General features: G+C 44.0%; 1 protein-coding gene across 1 annotated transcript in view; it reads right to left on the reverse strand.

Annotated features, from left to right (window-relative positions):
- MARCHF6 (membrane associated ring-CH-type finger 6) overlaps positions 1 to 18,787 on the reverse strand; it is a 2,699,933-nt gene that overhangs the window by 1,143,385 nt on the left and 1,537,761 nt on the right. The window contains exon 18 of the mRNA XM_044064887.1: positions 18,124 to 18,140. Within this exon, the coding sequence (XP_043920822.1) occupies positions 18,124 to 18,140 (17 nt within the window). The remainder of the gene's footprint in view (positions 1 to 18,123; positions 18,141 to 18,787) is intronic.

Below are 18,787 nucleotides of genomic sequence, written 5' to 3' on the forward strand. Positions count from 1 at the left end.
GTATTCTAATCCTTACAAGACGCAGGGCTGATTGAGCTCAGAATGGAATGAAGGATATGCCCTTTTTGTAGAGTGATTAGGTCAGGTTTTGGCAGGATTCTCAAATAATTTCCCTTTGATATGTGAAATACAAGTGGGAACCAGTGCTGTCTTGGTCAGTAATGTGCCAGAAGCAAGAGCTTTGGAGATTCCTTCTGGACATTAAGTAGTCTTGGGCGTAGAGAGAGAAAAGGAGATATGCATAAAGAAACATCCCTGTCCATTGCAAGAAGGCATCCGTCCTCCAGGCTAGAGGTGGACTCCTTGTGCACAAAAGTGGGAGCAGGTGATGCTTGCAGGAAGCAAACAGGTCTATCTAAGCAGTTCCCCATCAAAGAGTTATGGATTTGAAAAGGTCTGTGCTCAAGGCCCATTTGTGAGGGTCCACCATGTCCCTGCTTAAAAAGTCTGCCAATAAGTTTTGCTGAGAGGGAATATACGATGCTGTAAGGGCAAGATTCAGTGGAAAATGTATGTACCAGACCTCCTTTCACAGCCTATGATCTTGTGCTCAACTTACAAAGCCATGTCTGACCCAGCTCTATTAGAAATGCTACATCTAAAGAAATCCCATTCCCTACGCACCACACACTCCAGACCTCAACCTCATTACCACAATCAACAGAACATGCTGGAGGGACAGGTTCATAACCAAGAGATTGCCCATGCAATGGAATAGACTTCCCATACTTGTCAAACAGAGAACCTCACTGGCCCTCTTCAACAGAAATATTGATAAGTGGATGGGAAATAGAAAATTCACCCTGGGAATCACTCCAGTGGCTCTACTCGACAGAGGCACTGGGAACTAAGGTTGGGTGGCACAATGCCAGGGTAATCTTATGGGCTAGGCTTGCACAGGCTCCAGGGACATTAGCCTAGTACACACCTATGAACCTATAAATCCACAGAAAGAAGTCAGGAATCCACACAAAGTACAATTTAGCGCTATCGTCTCTATTAGAAACTACATATAAAACTCTGCTTTTAACCTTATAATCGAACTGATGGGCATAGCACTATGTAAAAACCAGGATACTCTGAGGCAATTTTCGATTTTAAGGTTAAAAGCAGAGTTGTATATGTAAATATATGGTTGAATATATAAGTGTATTTGTATACACACACATCCATGTATAAAACATTGTTACCACGTTTTAAATGAATAAGAATTGTTGAAAGGAATGGTACCATTTTAACATGGATTTTATTCTGCATGCATTTTCCACAGGAAATGTCATTATTAATGCTGTGGGAGATGCAGTTAAGGGTGGGGTTGCTTGTACAGATTATTCTCATGCAGTTTCTAATAAAGAGATAAAAGCCCTAAATTCTACTTTGTGTGGATTCCTGACTTCTTTCTGTGGATTTACAGCTTTTGTGACTGCTTTTTACCTATGAACCTATCTGTAAACAGGACCTGGATTGTAAGGGGTTGGAGTGAATGAGGGACCTGGGTTGAGTGCAACCCAGTTGCTTCACCAAAGGAGTTTCTTTTAAATACAAGGAAGAGAAGGAATATGGGTATGGAGATGGACAGAGTGCTAGGATCACACTGGTTACCTATACTCACCTGCATTTCTGATAGTCTCCTTTCCAGCTTCTCCTTCAATTGTTTCTACCCGCTCCGTTCGCCCTGCGGGCTCACTCCGCTCCCCTACCCCCAATTCCCACCCACCCCAGGGGTCCTAAACTTATACCTCCTTAAACACACAACCTAACTCACCCTACCAATCCCTTAACTCACCCTTCCCGCTTAATTTAACCACACCCCTACCCTCCTATTACTACTCTCTATAATTACTCTCCCTAAATTACCTCTATTCTTAACCCTCTACTCATAATTTAATTATCCTTTTATTCCCCTCACTTACATTTGCAGGTTCCTTATCTATTATCTCCTCCAATCCCACTTCCTCTACCTTTCGTTTCACTCTAGTTACAACTTCACTTCTCCACAAAGATGGCTCCCTATACTCTAACCATGCTTACGCTATCAGTTTTACTCTTAACCACCCTCTTCTCAGCCTACCTTCTTACCTCCTTTGAAAACCTACACTATGTCCAGCTTATACACTCACACAAACAAACTATAACTTGCACATATACAACCCTAACTACACACTCCAACATTACTTCCACTCCTAGCTACCTTCTACCTAAATACCACAGACTCTCTCACATTAATCATGTCCTACCCACCGATAGAAAATTGAAACTTCAAACCTATCTAAAAAAACAACTTAACAAAACCAAATAATCCCACCTTACAAGATGGAGACATCCACCCCAACCCTGGACCTACCAACCCTACTTTTCAAATAATTAACCCTAAACTTAATAATTCCCTCCTAATATGACATCTGAACATTCAAAGCATCAATAATAAAATATCTCACCTTCATGCCCTCCTAGATATCCATTCCTTTGATATTCTCTGCCTCACTGAGACTTGGCTAAAACCTGATACAAAAGATAATGAGATTACTCCCCAAGGCTATAATATAGTGAGACTTGACCGATCAAAATGTAAAGGCGGTGGAGTAGCAATTCTTTTTAAGAATGAACTTAATATCTCCACCCTTCCAGCTTATCCAACCCAGGATAGCAAAGTAGAAGTCCTCATAACTAAATTCCAATTTAACACCAAGAAATCCCTTTACATTATCTGTATTTACTTACCACCAGGTAATAATATACCCACTTTAGAAGCCTTTCTCAGCTGGGTATCTACGACTTACCCCCAAGAAACAATAATCCTAGGTGATTTCAACATAGAGTGGAAAAGTATCAATGCTAAAACTCCTACCTCTCACATCAACCTACATGGTTTCACCCAAACCATCACCTCAACAACAAGAATTAATAAACCTAATAAAAAAGAGAGTATCTTAGATTGGATACTCATAAACAATGTTAAACAAACTTACAAAGTAGGAACCCTGCCAGATGTCAGTGATCACTCTTTGACTTATATTACAAGAGAAAAGAAAGATTTTCATAACCACCCCACCACTAGAATAATACGCTCTACCAAACATTTTAACATAGACTTATTTCAAAATGAACTCAGAGAATGCAACTGGAACCCCTTAAAATCCCTTCCTCTTGAAAATGCAGTAATATACTTTAATATAACTCTCTTATCCATTCGCGACAAACATGCTCCCAAACGTACCATCAGAATGAAGTCCAACATAGCCCCATGGCGCTCTAATGAAACAAAAAATCTAATTCTACTTAGAAACAAAGTCTGGGCCAAATGGAGATGCCATAGAAATAGCTCTGATCTTCATTTCCGCCAGCTTAGAAATACTACCAAAAAAGCAATCATTACTGACAAAAAAACTACTACTGTAAACTTCAACAAACTCATCAAAATAATCCAAAAAAGTTCTGGTCTTGTATCAATAGACTGTTGTCCCCAGGTAACTCAAACTCCCATCCCTCTTGATGCTGATCCAGATACCCCCCACCTAATTGCAAATACCTTCAACTCTTTCTTCACTGACACTATACAATCTCTAGCTAGACAACTAAACACTGATAAATCCAACCTTCCAATCAACTTAGCACACTCCTCCCATAACTTTAAACTACAACCCATCTCTACCTCTCTCATCTATAGACTTATTCATAAACTGAAGCCTTGTACCCCATCTGCTGACAAACTTCCTTCTCTTTATCTCCAAAAAGCAGCCAAAGTAATCACATACCCTATTATCTATACTTATAAATAGGACAATCCAAGAAGGAACCATCCCAGACATCTGGAAGGTCTCCCACATTATCCCTTTACATAAAGGTGGGAACTCTATCGATTACTCTAACTATAGACCAATTGCTCTCCTATCACCCTTAGCAAAAATTACGGAGAAATGCATTCACCAACAACTTTTACAGTATCTCTCTCTCCACAACATAATAGCAAGCTGTCAGCATGGCTTTAGGCCTTATCATAGTACTACCTCCGCCCTCCTATCCTTTACAGACACTATCAATAGAAACCGCAACAACAACCTTCTCTCTTCTGCTCTCTTCATTAACCTCTCTAAAGCTTTCGACATGGTTAACCATTCCATCCTAATTAACATTCTTGAATCTCTCTCCTTTGATAACCTAGCCATGAATTGGTTCAGATCTCATCTCAGCAATAGGCAACAGGCAGTTCTCTGGGAAAATCAAATTTCTTCCTTGTTACCTGTCACTATCGGTGTCCTTCAGGGCTCCATTCTTGGACCACTTCTTTTCTCTTTATTCTTTAATGATATCTATTTGGCAATTCCTCAAGCAACCTGCATTCAATATGCAGATGACTCCACCCTTATTTGCTCAGCTACCTCTCCAACTGAACTTTCTTCCCTTACTCAAAACATCTTCAACACAGTAGAAACGTGGTTTACCAGACGTTACCTCCTACTTAATGCCAAAACAACTAAACTCCTTCTCTTTACTCTCACTACTAGGTCCTCCCCCTTAGACTTCACAATCTCTTCAAATAATGCCACTGTCATCTCACCGAACTCTACTACCAAACTGTTAGGAATAACCATTGACAATAATCTCTCTTTTGATCAACATATTAACACCACCATTAAAATAGTCAACAGAAAAATAGGATCCTTATATAGAATTAAGTCTTTCTTAACCACATCAGCTAGAGCCAAGATCGCTCATTCCCATCTAATCTCAACTTTTCTGTATGCCTCACCTGTTTTTACTAACCTTAAGAAAACTAACCTTAACAAACTTGCAACTTGCTACAATAATACTGCCCGATTTGCTACTGGAAATCCCTTTAGAACTCACCACTGTTCTAACCTAAAACAACTAGACTGGCTGGAATTTCAAAACCATCTGTTAATCCCCCAACTCACAATTGCCCACAAATTACTGTACCAACCCAATTATACCCCTATACTCTCAAAACTTTTAATCCCATATAATAATCTCAACTCCCTTCGCTCTTCTAGTAAACTCATTGCCAGTTTAACAAAGTGTAATAACACAGCTGGTGACTATTTACTAATACAGCAGGAAGGAGCTGGAATCTGCTACCTAGTGATATAACACTAACTACATCATTGCCACTCTTCAAACAAAAACTCAAAAATTACCTCCAAAGTCACTGGCTATGTCCTTGTAGTAAACCTGACTAATCAACACCTATACCCTGTTTTTCTCCTCTTCTACCTTCTTCCTAACATTTAATAATTAGTCGTGTAACTAAGACCATCACTAAATCAAACTTTATTCAATGTATTGCTTAAATCCCTCAAGTCTGATGTAAATTATTGTACTTAACTCTTACTAGAGTGCATCTAGTCACCTCTATAAGAAAGATTATGTTCCATGTTAACTTTCTGAAGTGTTACACTGTATCATATGGTTTTTAATCCTTTTTTACCTTGTAATGATATTTTTCTATTTGTATACGTTTTTGTTTTGTTTTTTTTTTTTTTTTTTTTGTTTTTTTTGTATTTGTGTGGAGCTTTTCTCCCAGGGCCTCTACTGAAAATGGATGTATATCCAGCTAGACTAGCCCAGTCAACAAATGTAAAATAAATAAAATAAATAAATGATAATCACATACATTTGTATTTCCCTCGTGTGCTGTCTGGTGAGGCATAGGGATGCTGACAGCCATTAGTCTCAAGGCCCTGACAGCTCATCTGGCCAAGCAGTGATCCTTGCTGGAAAGTATTAAGAACTCGTTGGCTAGAAAGGTGAACTTCTCCTGAGGAATAGAGGCATGCATGGCAGACGTATCCAAGTTGCATCCCAGAAAGGTAAGTTATTGGGTGGGAATTTTTGAGACTGCTGATGAACCCCAGCAGAGTAAAAAACTGCAGTGTAATGAAGGGCCTTCAGAAGCGTGTCCCCAGGATAAAGCCTGGAGAAGGTCATCCAGGCAAGGGGATATTTGTATGCCCAGAGTGCAGCACAAAGCCACTAGTGGGGGCAGACACGCTGTGAAAACCTTTAGAGCTGTAGAATGATCAAAGGGCAAAGCAGCAAACTGAAAATGGGATGACCAGTAAAGAAACTGAGAAATCTTCTGCAGGAAGGACAGATGAGAATATGAAGATAAAAATTCTTTAGTTCTAAGGATACCAGAAAAACCCAAGGATGTTTGAAAGGTACAAGTTTTTCTAAAAACAGCATTTTGAAAGAGGGAACTCAAAAAAGGTGTTATCAGGGAGAAATGCAGGACTGGTCTCCACTGGCCCATTTTCACTGGACAAGTAAGATCCTTCAGTAAAATCCCTTTCGTAAACAACATGTGGGGACCTCTTATGTTTCCCTTGGCCAGTAAGTCTTGCATTATGGGATCTAGCTGATGTGTCTAGGTGGGGATATTCCCCCCGGGACTTGGTCTGGTCTCCCAAGACAAAGTGTAACCCTCCTTATTAATGCTTAAGGCCCACTTGTCTGAAATTATTGCTTCCCATCAAGAGAAAGAAAGGGATAGTCTGAGATGGGAGTGGAGAGGTGGGGATTGGAAAGGGGGGGTGGACCGAAAATAGTCACAAGTGTCTACTACCAAATTGAGGCCTCCCAGGAGAGTATCCCTCAGACATCTTTCTGGGAGTCTATTCTTTGGAACTTTCCTTAGTCTATGAGGTGTTCTAGGATCTCTCTTGCAAACAAGGTAGATTTCTCTTAATTTCTATGGTACCTGGGGACTGCAGAAAGCAGAATCTGAAGGCAATCTTCAGCTGTTTTACCCTATTCCCGCAAAGCCGTGAAAAGACAAGCAGCTTGTAAGCCAAAAATCTGTTATCCAAGGCAGAGTATAGAATGCACAGACTTGAAATCCTGGCCTTGTAGGCAGGCATACTGCCTAAGTGATCCAGTAGCAGCTGTCCTAGAAGAGGAATCCACAGCATCATATCTGCATTTTACATTGGGCCTGGCTATTTGAGAAGCCCGAGCTACTAGAGACTGCATATGCTGTTGTGACTCGTGTCTGGGGCTCTGTGATGGTCTTTGCTTACAGACTGTAGCACAAAGTGTAAAGTATTTGGTCATTTGAGTTTGGTAGTTAATAGCGATGAGAGCTAAAGTGGAGGAAGTGTTTACTTTTAGCCCATCTGTCCATTGCTTATCTGTCCTTGTCACTGGGGAGAATGTTAGTGCCAGAGAACAACTTGGAAGGTTTGTCTGATGCCAAGGATACTGCAGCTGGGTCTACCACAGGGTTTTTGTAGAGGTACTTTAGTTCATCAGGAACTCGGCAGAACCTATCATGGTCTTTTTGGAGCAGGAAGTTGAGAACCTGGTGACAATGAATTGGCCTGAAATGCTTTCAGGTAAGCATCTAGCATTGGGGGAGAAGCAGTAGTGCCTATCCTTAAGCTGTAGCATCTCTTTTACACCTCAAACACCTGGCTGGATTACCATTCAAAATGTTTCTTTCTGCTTGGACTCTTCCAAGGAGAAATTCAGAGACAGTGAGTCAGGAAATCTGTTCTGGAGAGCATAACTGGGAAGAGTAATTGAGAGAAAGATCAGAATCCCTGTCTAGTTCCTCATCACAGGAGGAAGAATCTAAAGCTTGTTTTTGTGATGTGATCTGAGAAGGCTGGGTCACAAAAGACAGTGGGTTCAGAGACACAATTGCCTTGAACCACCCCTGAAAAAAAATCAATCCATTCTTTCTCTATGGACACAGAAGAGAACAGAGAGTGCTAAAGTTTTTGCTTTTTCTTCTCAGGGGTGATGTCTGCCTGAATCAAAATTACTGGATTCTGAGCCTTGACATATTTCTGTAAAAGGAGCAGTGAATCTCCTCCCTCCAAGATGAGTCACAGTTCATTGGAGGACTTAGACTTAGTCTACAAGGCCTCAGGATCCAGTGGGGCCATGGTAGAGGATTCATGAGAAAACAACTGAAATACCACTGGTGTGACCACCTGAGTGGCTATGTTTGATTTGGAGATGACAGAAGAATCTTCTCTAGGTCTTTTAATTTTTCTCTTAGGAGGGAGGCCAGCATCTGGGCTTTTTGACATGGTGGATTGAGACAAGCGTTTCAGACACTGGGTCTGGAGGAAGGCATTAAGTGTGGATAGCCTAGACCTTGCAGTTTTAGGAACCAATGTCCGGCAGATGGGGCAAGATTTAGTAATGTTCGGGGCCTAGACATAACAGGCACTTAGTGTGCAAGTCTTTGTACAAAATTTGTCTAATGCACTCATACCCCTGCGAGCAGACATCTAATAACAATTAGTAAAAACAGTCAGAAGTTTAGGAGGAAAGGATCCCCAAAAGGGACTTATCTGATCTGACAAGAGAAGCTAAGATACCAAGCGACCAAATGATCACTGTCCATCGGGTGTAAGGACCTGCATTCGAACTGGCAATGAGATAGGCTGAGGATCTCATATATACATCCATCTTTATAACCATGCACTGACAAGCTGAAGTCATCATCTGGACGTGCATCCTAAGAAGGTAAAGGTTTGGCACCCTGGCTAGACACTGAAACCAAAATTAACTATACTACATTTTTTTTTTTACATTTAATTTGAGGCTATTGTCCCTGAACCAATCATTAATCGGGTCTAATCCATAACTGGACCAACTGTGATTTAAGTGAAGATGAAGCACCACCCAATTTGCAGTCATCTCCATATTTAGTTAACCATGGGCCTTAAAGTGCTGGCCTGAAGGTCTGAGAAATATATGCCAAATAGGACAGGAAACAAAACTAAGCCCTGTGGGGAAACTACTGGTCACATTTTTTGCTTTCGGAAGTGGTACTTGCTACTCTAACCACATGGGTTCCATCCGACAACCAGTGAGCTATCCATTGCACAATATAAGGATTTGTATTCAAATTTACAAGTCTATTAACAATACTTACATTGGAAATAGTGTCTAAGGCCTTGGCCAGGACTACATATGCTGTATCCATTGCTCCACTTACTTTTTAAAGAAGTTAATGAGACAGGACCTTCATTTGATAAAGCCAAACTGATGATGGTCTATGGTTAAGATATTTTTAACATCCAGATTAATGAAGTCTGCAATAATACGCTCGATAGCTTTACATACGAGGCTCTCATGGATTTAAAAAGCCAGTAAAAGTTTAGCAAATGAGCCTTGCAGTTCAGACATCTGAAAGTTTTACCAAGGCTCGCCAGTTCTCATAATGCCCCTCCATCCTAACAGTTTCTCGGATCAAGTTTTCCCTCCTATAACAGACTGATAAATCTAGGTCACTTACAGAAAAGGACAACTGGTGATTTCAGCAAAACACTGTCAGTGATTACAAAATAAAATTAGAAGTTATGTACCTACCATAACGTTCCATGTTAGTTGTCTTCTCTCGCCTTCTTTCTTGCTGGATGGGTTCGGAGCCGAGACTCAGCACTTGCTTAGCTTGAGAACTCCTTTTACCAGCTCGAGGCAACCCTATATCCCATGATGCAAGGCGGGACTACCTCAGATCTCGTTTGGTAGCTAACCTACCCTGCTAAGGACTAACCTAATATATTTAGGAAACCCAAGTTCATAATAAAAGAGTCCTCTAATGAAGGCTCAGGAGGAAACAACCTGATAGGAACTCTTCAAGATCTGTCCAGGCCAGGGGGAAGGAGGGAGGAAAGAAAGAAGGCGAGAGAAGACAACTAACATGGAACGTTATGGTAGGTACATAACTTCTAAATGTTAAGTTGTCAATCTCGCCTTCATTCTTGCTGGATGGGACCGCGTCCCTAGCACCTGTATCCCGGGTGGCTCAATGGAACAGACTCTTGAGAACTGTGGAACCAAAACTGGCCCTGTCTCTGGTGGCCAAATCTAACTTGTAATGAGAGACAAAGGTATGAGGAGTGGCCCAAGTAGCTGCTGCACAAATGGTATCAATGGGTAGTCTATCCTGAAAGGCTGCAGAAGTGGATAGACTCCTGGTTGAGTGTGCTTTCGGTTTAGAAGGTAGTTGCTTGCCTCTGAGTGAGTACACATAAGAAATGGTGGAAGACAACCATCTGGATAAGGTCACTTTAGACACTGGGAGACCTTTCCTGTTTTCTGCATAGGAGACAAATAATTGGTCCGATTTCCTGAATTGTTTCGTTCTATGCAAATAGTACCTGAGCTGACGATGGACATCCAAAAAATGAAGCTTTTGTTCAGCTCTGTCAGAATAGTTTGGGAAAAAAACTGGTAGATCTATGGATTGATTAATATTGGTTTGAGAGACAACTTTGGGGAGAAAGGACGGGTTCGTTCTTAAGGATACCCTGTCCTTGTGAAAAACCAATAAGGGGAACGGATGCAGAGAGCTTGAATCTCGGAAACCCTTCTTGCTGAAGTGACAGCCAGTAAAAATATAGTTTTCCAGGTCAATAATTTCAATGAACATGAAGCAGACGGTTCAAAGGGTGGTAACATCAAGGATGCCAACATTAAATTTAGATCCCATTGTGGAGGAGGATGTTTTATTGGCGGCTTGAGGAGAAACACTCCTCTCAGAAAGGCTTTGCATAGTCTATGAGACATAATGTTATGATCTTGCAAGCCAACACGATACTTGGAAATAGCAGCCAGTTGAACTTTTACTGTAGATGAAGAAGATCCTGATTGAAAAACCTCAGCCAGGAAATCTAAAACAGAATGCACAGGAGCAGTAAAGGGATCAATATTTCTGGAATTTGCCCAAATGGAAAAACGTCGCCACTTGCTAGCATAAACTGTTCTGGTGGACGACTTTAAAGAAGCCACTAAGATATCTCTGACCGGATCAGAGATCATAGGAAGCCTGGCTAGGGAAGGAAGTGGAGCAACCAAGCAGTGAGGTTGATAGAATGAATGGCCCGGTGCTGTTGACCCGACTGGTGGATCAAGAGATCCGGAACTGGGTCCAGATGCCAGGGCTGCACCAGGAGGTGACGATGCAGAGACGGAAACCAAATTTGTCGAGGCCAGTAAGGGGCAATGAGAATTAACTTGGCCCTCAAAACGGTGGCTTTCTGAATGACTTGTAGAATCAAGGGAAAAGGAGGAAAAGCGTACAGAAGTCCCCGGGGCCAATCCTGGGTTAGAGAGTCTCTCAGGGCTTGGCCTGGTAGGGGAAAGAGGGTGAAAAAATTGGGGCGCTTGTTGTTTTGGGGTGTAGCAAAAAGATCGCAACAAGGTGTGCCCCACTTCAGAAAAATCTGGTCCACTACAGATTGATTGAGAGACCACTCGTGAGGCATGAGAATGGATCTGCTCAGCCTGTCCGCCAAGAGGTTGGACCTGCCGGGGATGTGCGTTGCTATCAGAAACCGATGAGAGGAGATTGCCCATTGCCAAAGTCTGAGAGCTTCTCGACACAACGGATAGGACCTGGTCCCGCCCTGCTTGTTGATGTACCAGACCACGGACATGTTGTCCGTTTGTACTGCAATAGTCCCTACGGGAAGAAAGTCGTTGAGGGCTTGCAACGTTAAAAGCACCGCTCTCATCTCCAGGACATTTATGTGCAGATGGTATTCTATGGGTTGCCACGTCCCGTGGACCATCCTGCCCTGATAATGCCCCCCCCAACCGATCAGAGAGGCATCCGTAGTAACTGTGGCATCCGGAGGAGGGGGAACAAAAGGTCGGCCCTGATGAAGAAGAGGGGAAGATATCCACCAGTTCAGATGAGTCCTGCACGATTGTGTGACTAAGATTTCGTGCCTCATCGGAAGACTGTGGAACGACCACTGAGTGAATAACATCCACTGCAGAAGACGCATGTGGAAGCGAGCCAGTGGTAGAAGAACAATGGCCGCAGCCATAACACCTAGAACCTTTAGTATCAGTCTGGCTTTGACTTTGCTGCTCTGCAATAAAATCCGAACGTATTTTTGGATGTCCAGAATTCTTTGATCTGCTAGTCTGGCTAACATTTTGACGGTGTTTAATTCTGCGCCTATAAAGGTGATAGATTGGCAAGGCCGCAGAGAAGATTTTTCGAAATTCACTGAAATTCCCAAACTCCTGATAGCTGCAGAGTAAAGTCTCTGGTCTGAAGAAGCTGACACCTGGTGGTGGCGGAGAGGAGCCAGTCGTCTAAATAAGGAAACACCTGGAATCCTTGACATCTCAGATGAGCTGTGACCACTGCCATGCATTTGGTAAACACTCTGGGGGCTGAAGTGAGGCCAAAGGGCAGGGCTCTGAATTGGTAATGACTGGTCCCTAGCCGAAAGCGGAGAAACCTTCTGGAGCACCTGTGAATCTTTATGTGATAGCACGCGTCCTGAAGGTCTATAGAGCACATCCAGTTATCCTTGCCCAGAAAGGGCAGAATGGACTGAAGCGTGACCATCCGGAATCTTGCCTTCTTGACAAATCTGTTTAGACTGCTCAGGTCTAATATTGGTCTCCAATCTCCCGTCCTTTTGGGGACCAAAAAGAATCTCGAGTAGACGCCGGATCCTACTTGGTCTGCCGGAACAGTCTGGACGGCTCTTTTTTCTAGGAGCTTTGAAACCTCCTGTTCTGCCAAATCCCTTTGACCGGGTGAGATGTCTGGAAGGGATTGATGAGGTACGGGATACCTTTCGAAGGGGATTGTGTAACCCTCGGATATGATCGACTGTACCCACATATCTTGTGAAAGGGAATGCCAGGCTACTGGGTACAGTGAAATCCTTCCCCCGACTGCCTCCAAGGGTGGACAGTCGGGCAACACCTCAGGGGTGCTGAAAGGGCTTCTCAGGAAGAGACTCCCTGTTGCCCTGGTTCTGAGGACCCCCCCTGCCTCTAGGGCGGCGTATTATTGTTACCCCTCTGCCTCTGGGGGTAAACTGACCACGTGTGTCCGTGTAGCTCCTTGGGCTTTATGGAACCACATCTTTCCTCGCCTCTGACCCTTGGGATATGGTCTAGAAGGGGTGGAAAAATGGACTCCAACGGCAGAAAGAGTTTTACCGTCCTGCTCACACCTGGTCAAGGTATCCTTCACCTGAGGTCCGAACAAAGCCGAACCGTCAAAGGGGGTATTGGTGAAGGACGCCTTAAAGGGGTCCGCAAAATTACAAAGCCGCATCCAGGCTTGACGTCTAAGAGCCACTCCTGTGCCTGCGGCCCTGCTCGCTCCATCGGCCGCATAGGATATGAGCCGCATGGAGGAGTTGGATAAGGAATTCAGGATTGCTAGCTGTGAGGCAATCTTTTCTTGAGCCCCAGCAGCAGAAGGATCCTGGACCACTTCACCTAGTTCCTTGAGAATATCTCTTTGAAGCCTGGTGAAGTGACAAAGGTAGTTCAGCGACCGCATAGCAAAGGTCGCTGAAGAAAACATCCGCTTTCCATACCTGTCCATGGTCCTAGAATCCTTGTTAGGAGGATGGACAGGTACTGAAGGATCCGCAAGTTCCTTCTTAGTGGCCGCCGCCACCATAGCATCCACAGAGACGCCTTGGAAAGAAACTGTTTGTCCGTAGGGGCCGTAATAAACTTGGATGGTCTCCTGGGGACAGGTTCCACAGAATCTGGAGCTGCCACGCCTTCCGAGCCACTACCTGCATAAGTGGGTCGAAAGGCGGAGACACCCAGGAGGTGGAGGGTCGGGATCCAAAAGCCTCCAGGTATACCGACTCATCCTCGGAGGGGTCAATGGAGGGCCAATTCCCTCTGTTTGAGGAGCTCAAGGATGTCTGAAAAGGAGACATCCTCAGAGGGGGATCGTGGGGAACCCTCCGACTCATCTAAGTCGGTATCAGATGTAGTAGACTCAGGGGAGTCTGTGTGTTTCCTCTTACACGTCCTCTTCCGAGGGGGTTCCCCTGCAGGATCAGGAGAAACCTCGGAAGAGGAAGATATTCCCAATGGGGAAACCTGGGGCGATGGATCCCTGGGCCGGAGAGCAAGACGCTGGCAAGAGGCGTCTACAGGCACCGAAGAGGGAGGAGCTAGAGGGATGGACCGTTGACCTGGCTCAGGTGCCAGGACACTCCTCATCACCTCAAAGGCTCCCATCCCCAGGAGACCGGAATATTCCCGTTCCGAGGAAATAGGAATTCCCGGCTCCACTGAGAGGGAAGGCTCCGAGGCCGATGTCGGTGCCGAGCTTACCAAAGCCGAAGCCCCGAGAGGGAGAGCTGGGTCGGACAAGGGTCCGATGCCACTAGCCCCCTCGGAGCCGACTAGGGAAACTCGACGACCGGATCCCTCCAAGGAAGGGATCAAGGAGGAGATCGGAGCCGAAGACGACTGAGCCGAAAAAGGATGTATCGGTTCCGGCTCCGACACAGTCGCTGTCCCGAGAAGCTCCGGCTCCGAACTCTGGTGGGGAGTCGGAGGAGGAAGTTCAAGGGGTGAAGCAATAGCCGAAGTCTGCTGAGACGGGCTATGGAGCATTTGGGCCAGTGCCTGCGACTTTAACAGCCTGCTTACCACCCTCTCTAAATCGTGGTCAGACAGCCTGGAAGATCTCGAAGATCGGCTCCGATGACTCCGCTCCGACAAAAGAGGAGACCCCGGAGCCGAGTGGATAGATTCCAAAGACGGGGACCGAGATCTCTTCTTGGAGGAAGTCATCGGAGCCGACGTCCTATGGGTTCCAGATGGAGCCGAAGGCTTCTCGGCTCCGATACTGGATACTGTGTCGGCTCCAGCCGGAGCCGACAAGGCAACAGCAGATTGGGTGTCGGAGCTGACCCTAGCTGAGAAGGAGAAAGATCGGCTCTGGCCGGAGCCGATCTCGACTCCGGCCGGAGCCGATCTTGACTCCGAAGGAGTCGGAGCCACCGGGGAAGGCTTGGAAGCTGTAGCCTGACCCTTGGATGGCTTGGAAGGCTTACTGGACCCAGGTTTAGTGGGTGAACCTTCCGGCTTTAGCAAGCCACGGAGGATTAACTTATTCCTCCTTTCCTGCAGGACTCGCTGGCTAAAAGAGTGACACAAAGCACAGGAGTCCTGCAGGTGTAAAGGCCCCAGGCAGTAAACACAAGAAGTGTGACAGTCTGTCAGAGACATTTTCTGACAGCACGAGTCACACTTCTTGAAGCCTGAGACCTTTACCTCTTTAGACATAGTCTAAGGAAAAAGAGTAATAAAATACTCACACACACACACACACACCAAAACAGTCACACAAATTAATCCCACAAACACAGACACACAGGTAGGGATTAAAAGGAAGGCCTAGGCCTAACTGAAATTTTTAAAACTTTTTATAAAGTAAAAAATGTTTTACTATAAGGGGAATAGGGTGATTGTATGGACACTACACACTAAAAAATAGGAAAAGGGGAAGATAAACCCTGACTTAAGCTGTTTGAAAAACTCAAACTTACCTCAGCTGGCAAAAAAGGAGACCTCTTCGCAAAGCAGCAAACGAGATCTGGGGTAGTCCCGCCTTGCATCATGGGATATAGGGTTGCCTCGAGCTGGTAAAAGGAGTTCTCAAGCTAAGCAAGTGCCAAGTCGGAGCCGAGGATCGGCTCCGAACCCATCCAGCAAGAATGAAGGCGAGATTGACAACTTAACATCAGAAGGTTCAGATGGACAGAAGAAAATAGAGAGCTAGCATTATTATAAATACATAACTTTCATATCTAAAGTTTTCTTTACGATCCATCTCAACTTATGGGGCATTCTCTCCAGCTACAACAAATCCTGGGAGGTACTCTGTAAAGATATTATGGAAGATGCCGGATCCAAAAAAAGCCACAGATTTAGACTGCAGGTCTAAGCTAGTAATAAGAGACAAACATATGAATTGTGGACCAAGTAGCTGCAGTGCAAACATCAAAATGGCCCTAGAAAAGAAAGCCATACCTCTCTTGTTGATGCATGCTTTAGGGTTTTGTGAGGTAGTGAAAGTCCTTTGGCCCTACAAACAAACATGATGTTATCGGACAACTGCATTGGCAAATTAACCTTGGGAAGACTGGTTCCTAGTTCCGTTCTAGAAAATGGAAAAAAAAATAGATTTCCTGAAATCTTGTGTGTAATGCAAGTAGAAATGGATCTCATGATGACGACCATCCAACAAATGCAGGAGATATTCACCTTTATTTGAAAAATTGGCACAGAAATGCCAGTACATAGTCTGAATCAAGGACGACTCCGCAGCTAACTTGTGAAGAAAATCTAGACTTGTTTGGAGGGACACCCAATTCTTGTGAAAGATTACATGACAGCTTATAACACAAGGCTTGCAATTATGAAATCTTCCCTGCTGAGGTAACCACCAGGAGGAGTTTTCCAAGACACAAATTTCAGGACCATTGTCGATGCAAGCTCATGGATCTTGTGAAAGCCAGTAGTAATAAGCTAACAACCTTGTGTGGAACAGGATTACCTCAAGGGAGTGTTTGAAAAGCTTCCAGATAAACTTTAACTGTGGAGTAGTTAGTTTCTGCAAGAAAAGGGTTTGCAAGAAAGTCTAGAACTGGTGGTATGGGAACAGAAAAAGGCTCTATGACTTTGGCTGAAGCCCACAGAGAAAATATCTTCCACTCCTGTAGTCTTCCTGGTAGAAGGCTTCTGAGATGAGAAAAAGAGGATAACACTGGATGAAAGCCGGTTGGCAGTTCCTGGCCATCAATGGACGTGTAAAAAAGCAGCAGACTCAAGGATTTGATGCCTGGGTGACGCTTTGTCAGATGGTTGAGAGATCAGATCCAGAAGGGGATCCAGCAATCAAGGTGGGTACAACAGATTGAGAGGAAGGACCAGCATACTTGTCCAGATCAAAAATGGGAAATGTGAATGACCACTGCTTTGCACCAGCCTGATTTCTAAAGAAATCATCAGTGGAGTCGGAAGAAGTACAAAGGAGAGCAGCCAAGTGCAGACCAAAGCATCCCTTGGCGACTGGCCCTCATAAGAAACTAGGGAAAAAAGCTGCTGCATTTGGTGTTGGGGGGTATGCTAACAAGTTGCAGTAAGGCTGGTCCTAGCAGCTGATGATCACTGAAGATGCAGTCTGATTGAGGTACCACTCCTGCAGCAACCTGCTCAGCTTGTCTATTAATACAATGTACTTCCCCACGATATGTATTGCAATTAGAAAGGGTTGGGAAGACACTAACCACTCAGACATTCATAGCCTGACAAAAATGATTACAGTTGAACGAGCTGTTTTCGGATCCAACAAGGACATTTTCAAAGATCTCAGATCCAAGGGCTCCAAATACACTGATCAAATTGGAGAAGGAGATGCGACATGATGTTGACAGGAGGGCAGGCTTACGGATCCGATGTGAGATAGAAACAGAACAACTCTCATCTGAATCTGAGGCCTGACTAACTTCATTCTACCCACATCTTCCTCAGACAATCTCAGAAAAGACCTAAGGGACAAAGTAGTAGTTTGTGATCAGGAAGATTTTCTAAATGTCTGCTGTAAGAAGAGCAAATGAAGCTGAAGAGATATTGGATCTGGGGTGGAAAAGTGGGAGTTGTATCCAAGAAGCCTTGATCTCGACGTAAAAGTTTCCATGAAAGGTGCTGGATCACATGCTTTGGTAATGTTAGCCAGCAGCTCCCAGGTCATAGCCAAATGGAGAGAACGATAAGAGGTCTGTTTCTTGGACTCCTTTTCTTCAGGCGCCAAGTCAGGCTCCCCTTTGTTTTGCTAGAAGGGGGTTGAGCCCCAGCTGAGGGAGAAAGAAAAGGAAACAAACCTTACAAAACAAGCTTAGTTGGTAAAGCATGGGAGATGAACACCAAATGAACAGAACAGTCCACATCTAGGTGGGCAGCACCCACACACATGCACTCCTTGTGGACATTCAAGTTTCAGACCTTAAGCCCTCAGGAGATGCACTTAAATCCCATTGGCTTGTAAGCCATAATATCAAATCTAACTTATTCCTAAAACAAAAAGGTAAAGACTTTTTTCTGTTGAACGAAAATACCAACAATGGCATTCAAAAGATATCCTAAAAATGGGTAAATAGAAGAAACACCAACAATGGGTCTGAGAGAGAGTACCCTCACACAGGTAAAAAAGAATAGAAAGACAAAAGTTCTACATAAAAATAAAGGAAGGAACAGGAAAGAAGCAAAGTACAAAAAACTTCAGGAAAAAAGGATATAAGGCTAGCTCAACCTCCACAGCTTGAAACCAGAAATCTGCATTTGAATGACATGGCAGCAAACAAGATCTGAGGTATAACAGAACAGTGGGGCAATTTGGGTAAATGGAAGAGCTCTCTAGTTGGATTCGTGAGGATGGTAAAAGAGGCTGAAAAGGATCTGATGTTGGATCACAGACAACATTTGAGGAAAGAATGAAAATGACATCAGATGCAATGTTTTCATGGAGTGGGGGATAATTCAATGTTCATGTATTATTCCCCAATTATCACTTTACACATTTGCAGGAAAGGAAAAAATGCTATATGCCAGTTCAAAGAAGGGGTCTTTTGGGGGACACCTGCAGGAAGGGATGGGATCAGAATCCTTGAATGCCATTGAAACAAAATTCTCAGTACCCCTTTACCTCATTCTCCGAGGAGCAACAGAGAGGGAGACTGAGGGAAGGAGACATGCAGCTAAAGCAAGAGTCAAACTGCAATTAATGTAAAGAAAACACAATAAGAAAAGAACATGCTGCTATAGATACAAATTACTAAAGGTCTAAGCAGAGCACTTTGCTGCTGCTAAATCATGGTATATAAAACGTGTACTTCTGCAGCTGGGGAAAAAATCTCCCACTATATGACAAATAACTCTTGGATAGCCAACACAGTCAAGAGTTATAAAGACCAAAACAAGCAATGAAGAAACAATGAGAGGCTCCTTAACACTA

This window comes from Protopterus annectens, chromosome 3.part0, assembly GCF_019279795.1.
Source record: "Protopterus annectens isolate FY-2018-M chromosome 3.part0, PAN1.0, whole genome shotgun sequence".
NCBI classification, from domain to species: domain Eukaryota; kingdom Metazoa; phylum Chordata; order Ceratodontiformes; family Protopteridae; genus Protopterus; species Protopterus annectens.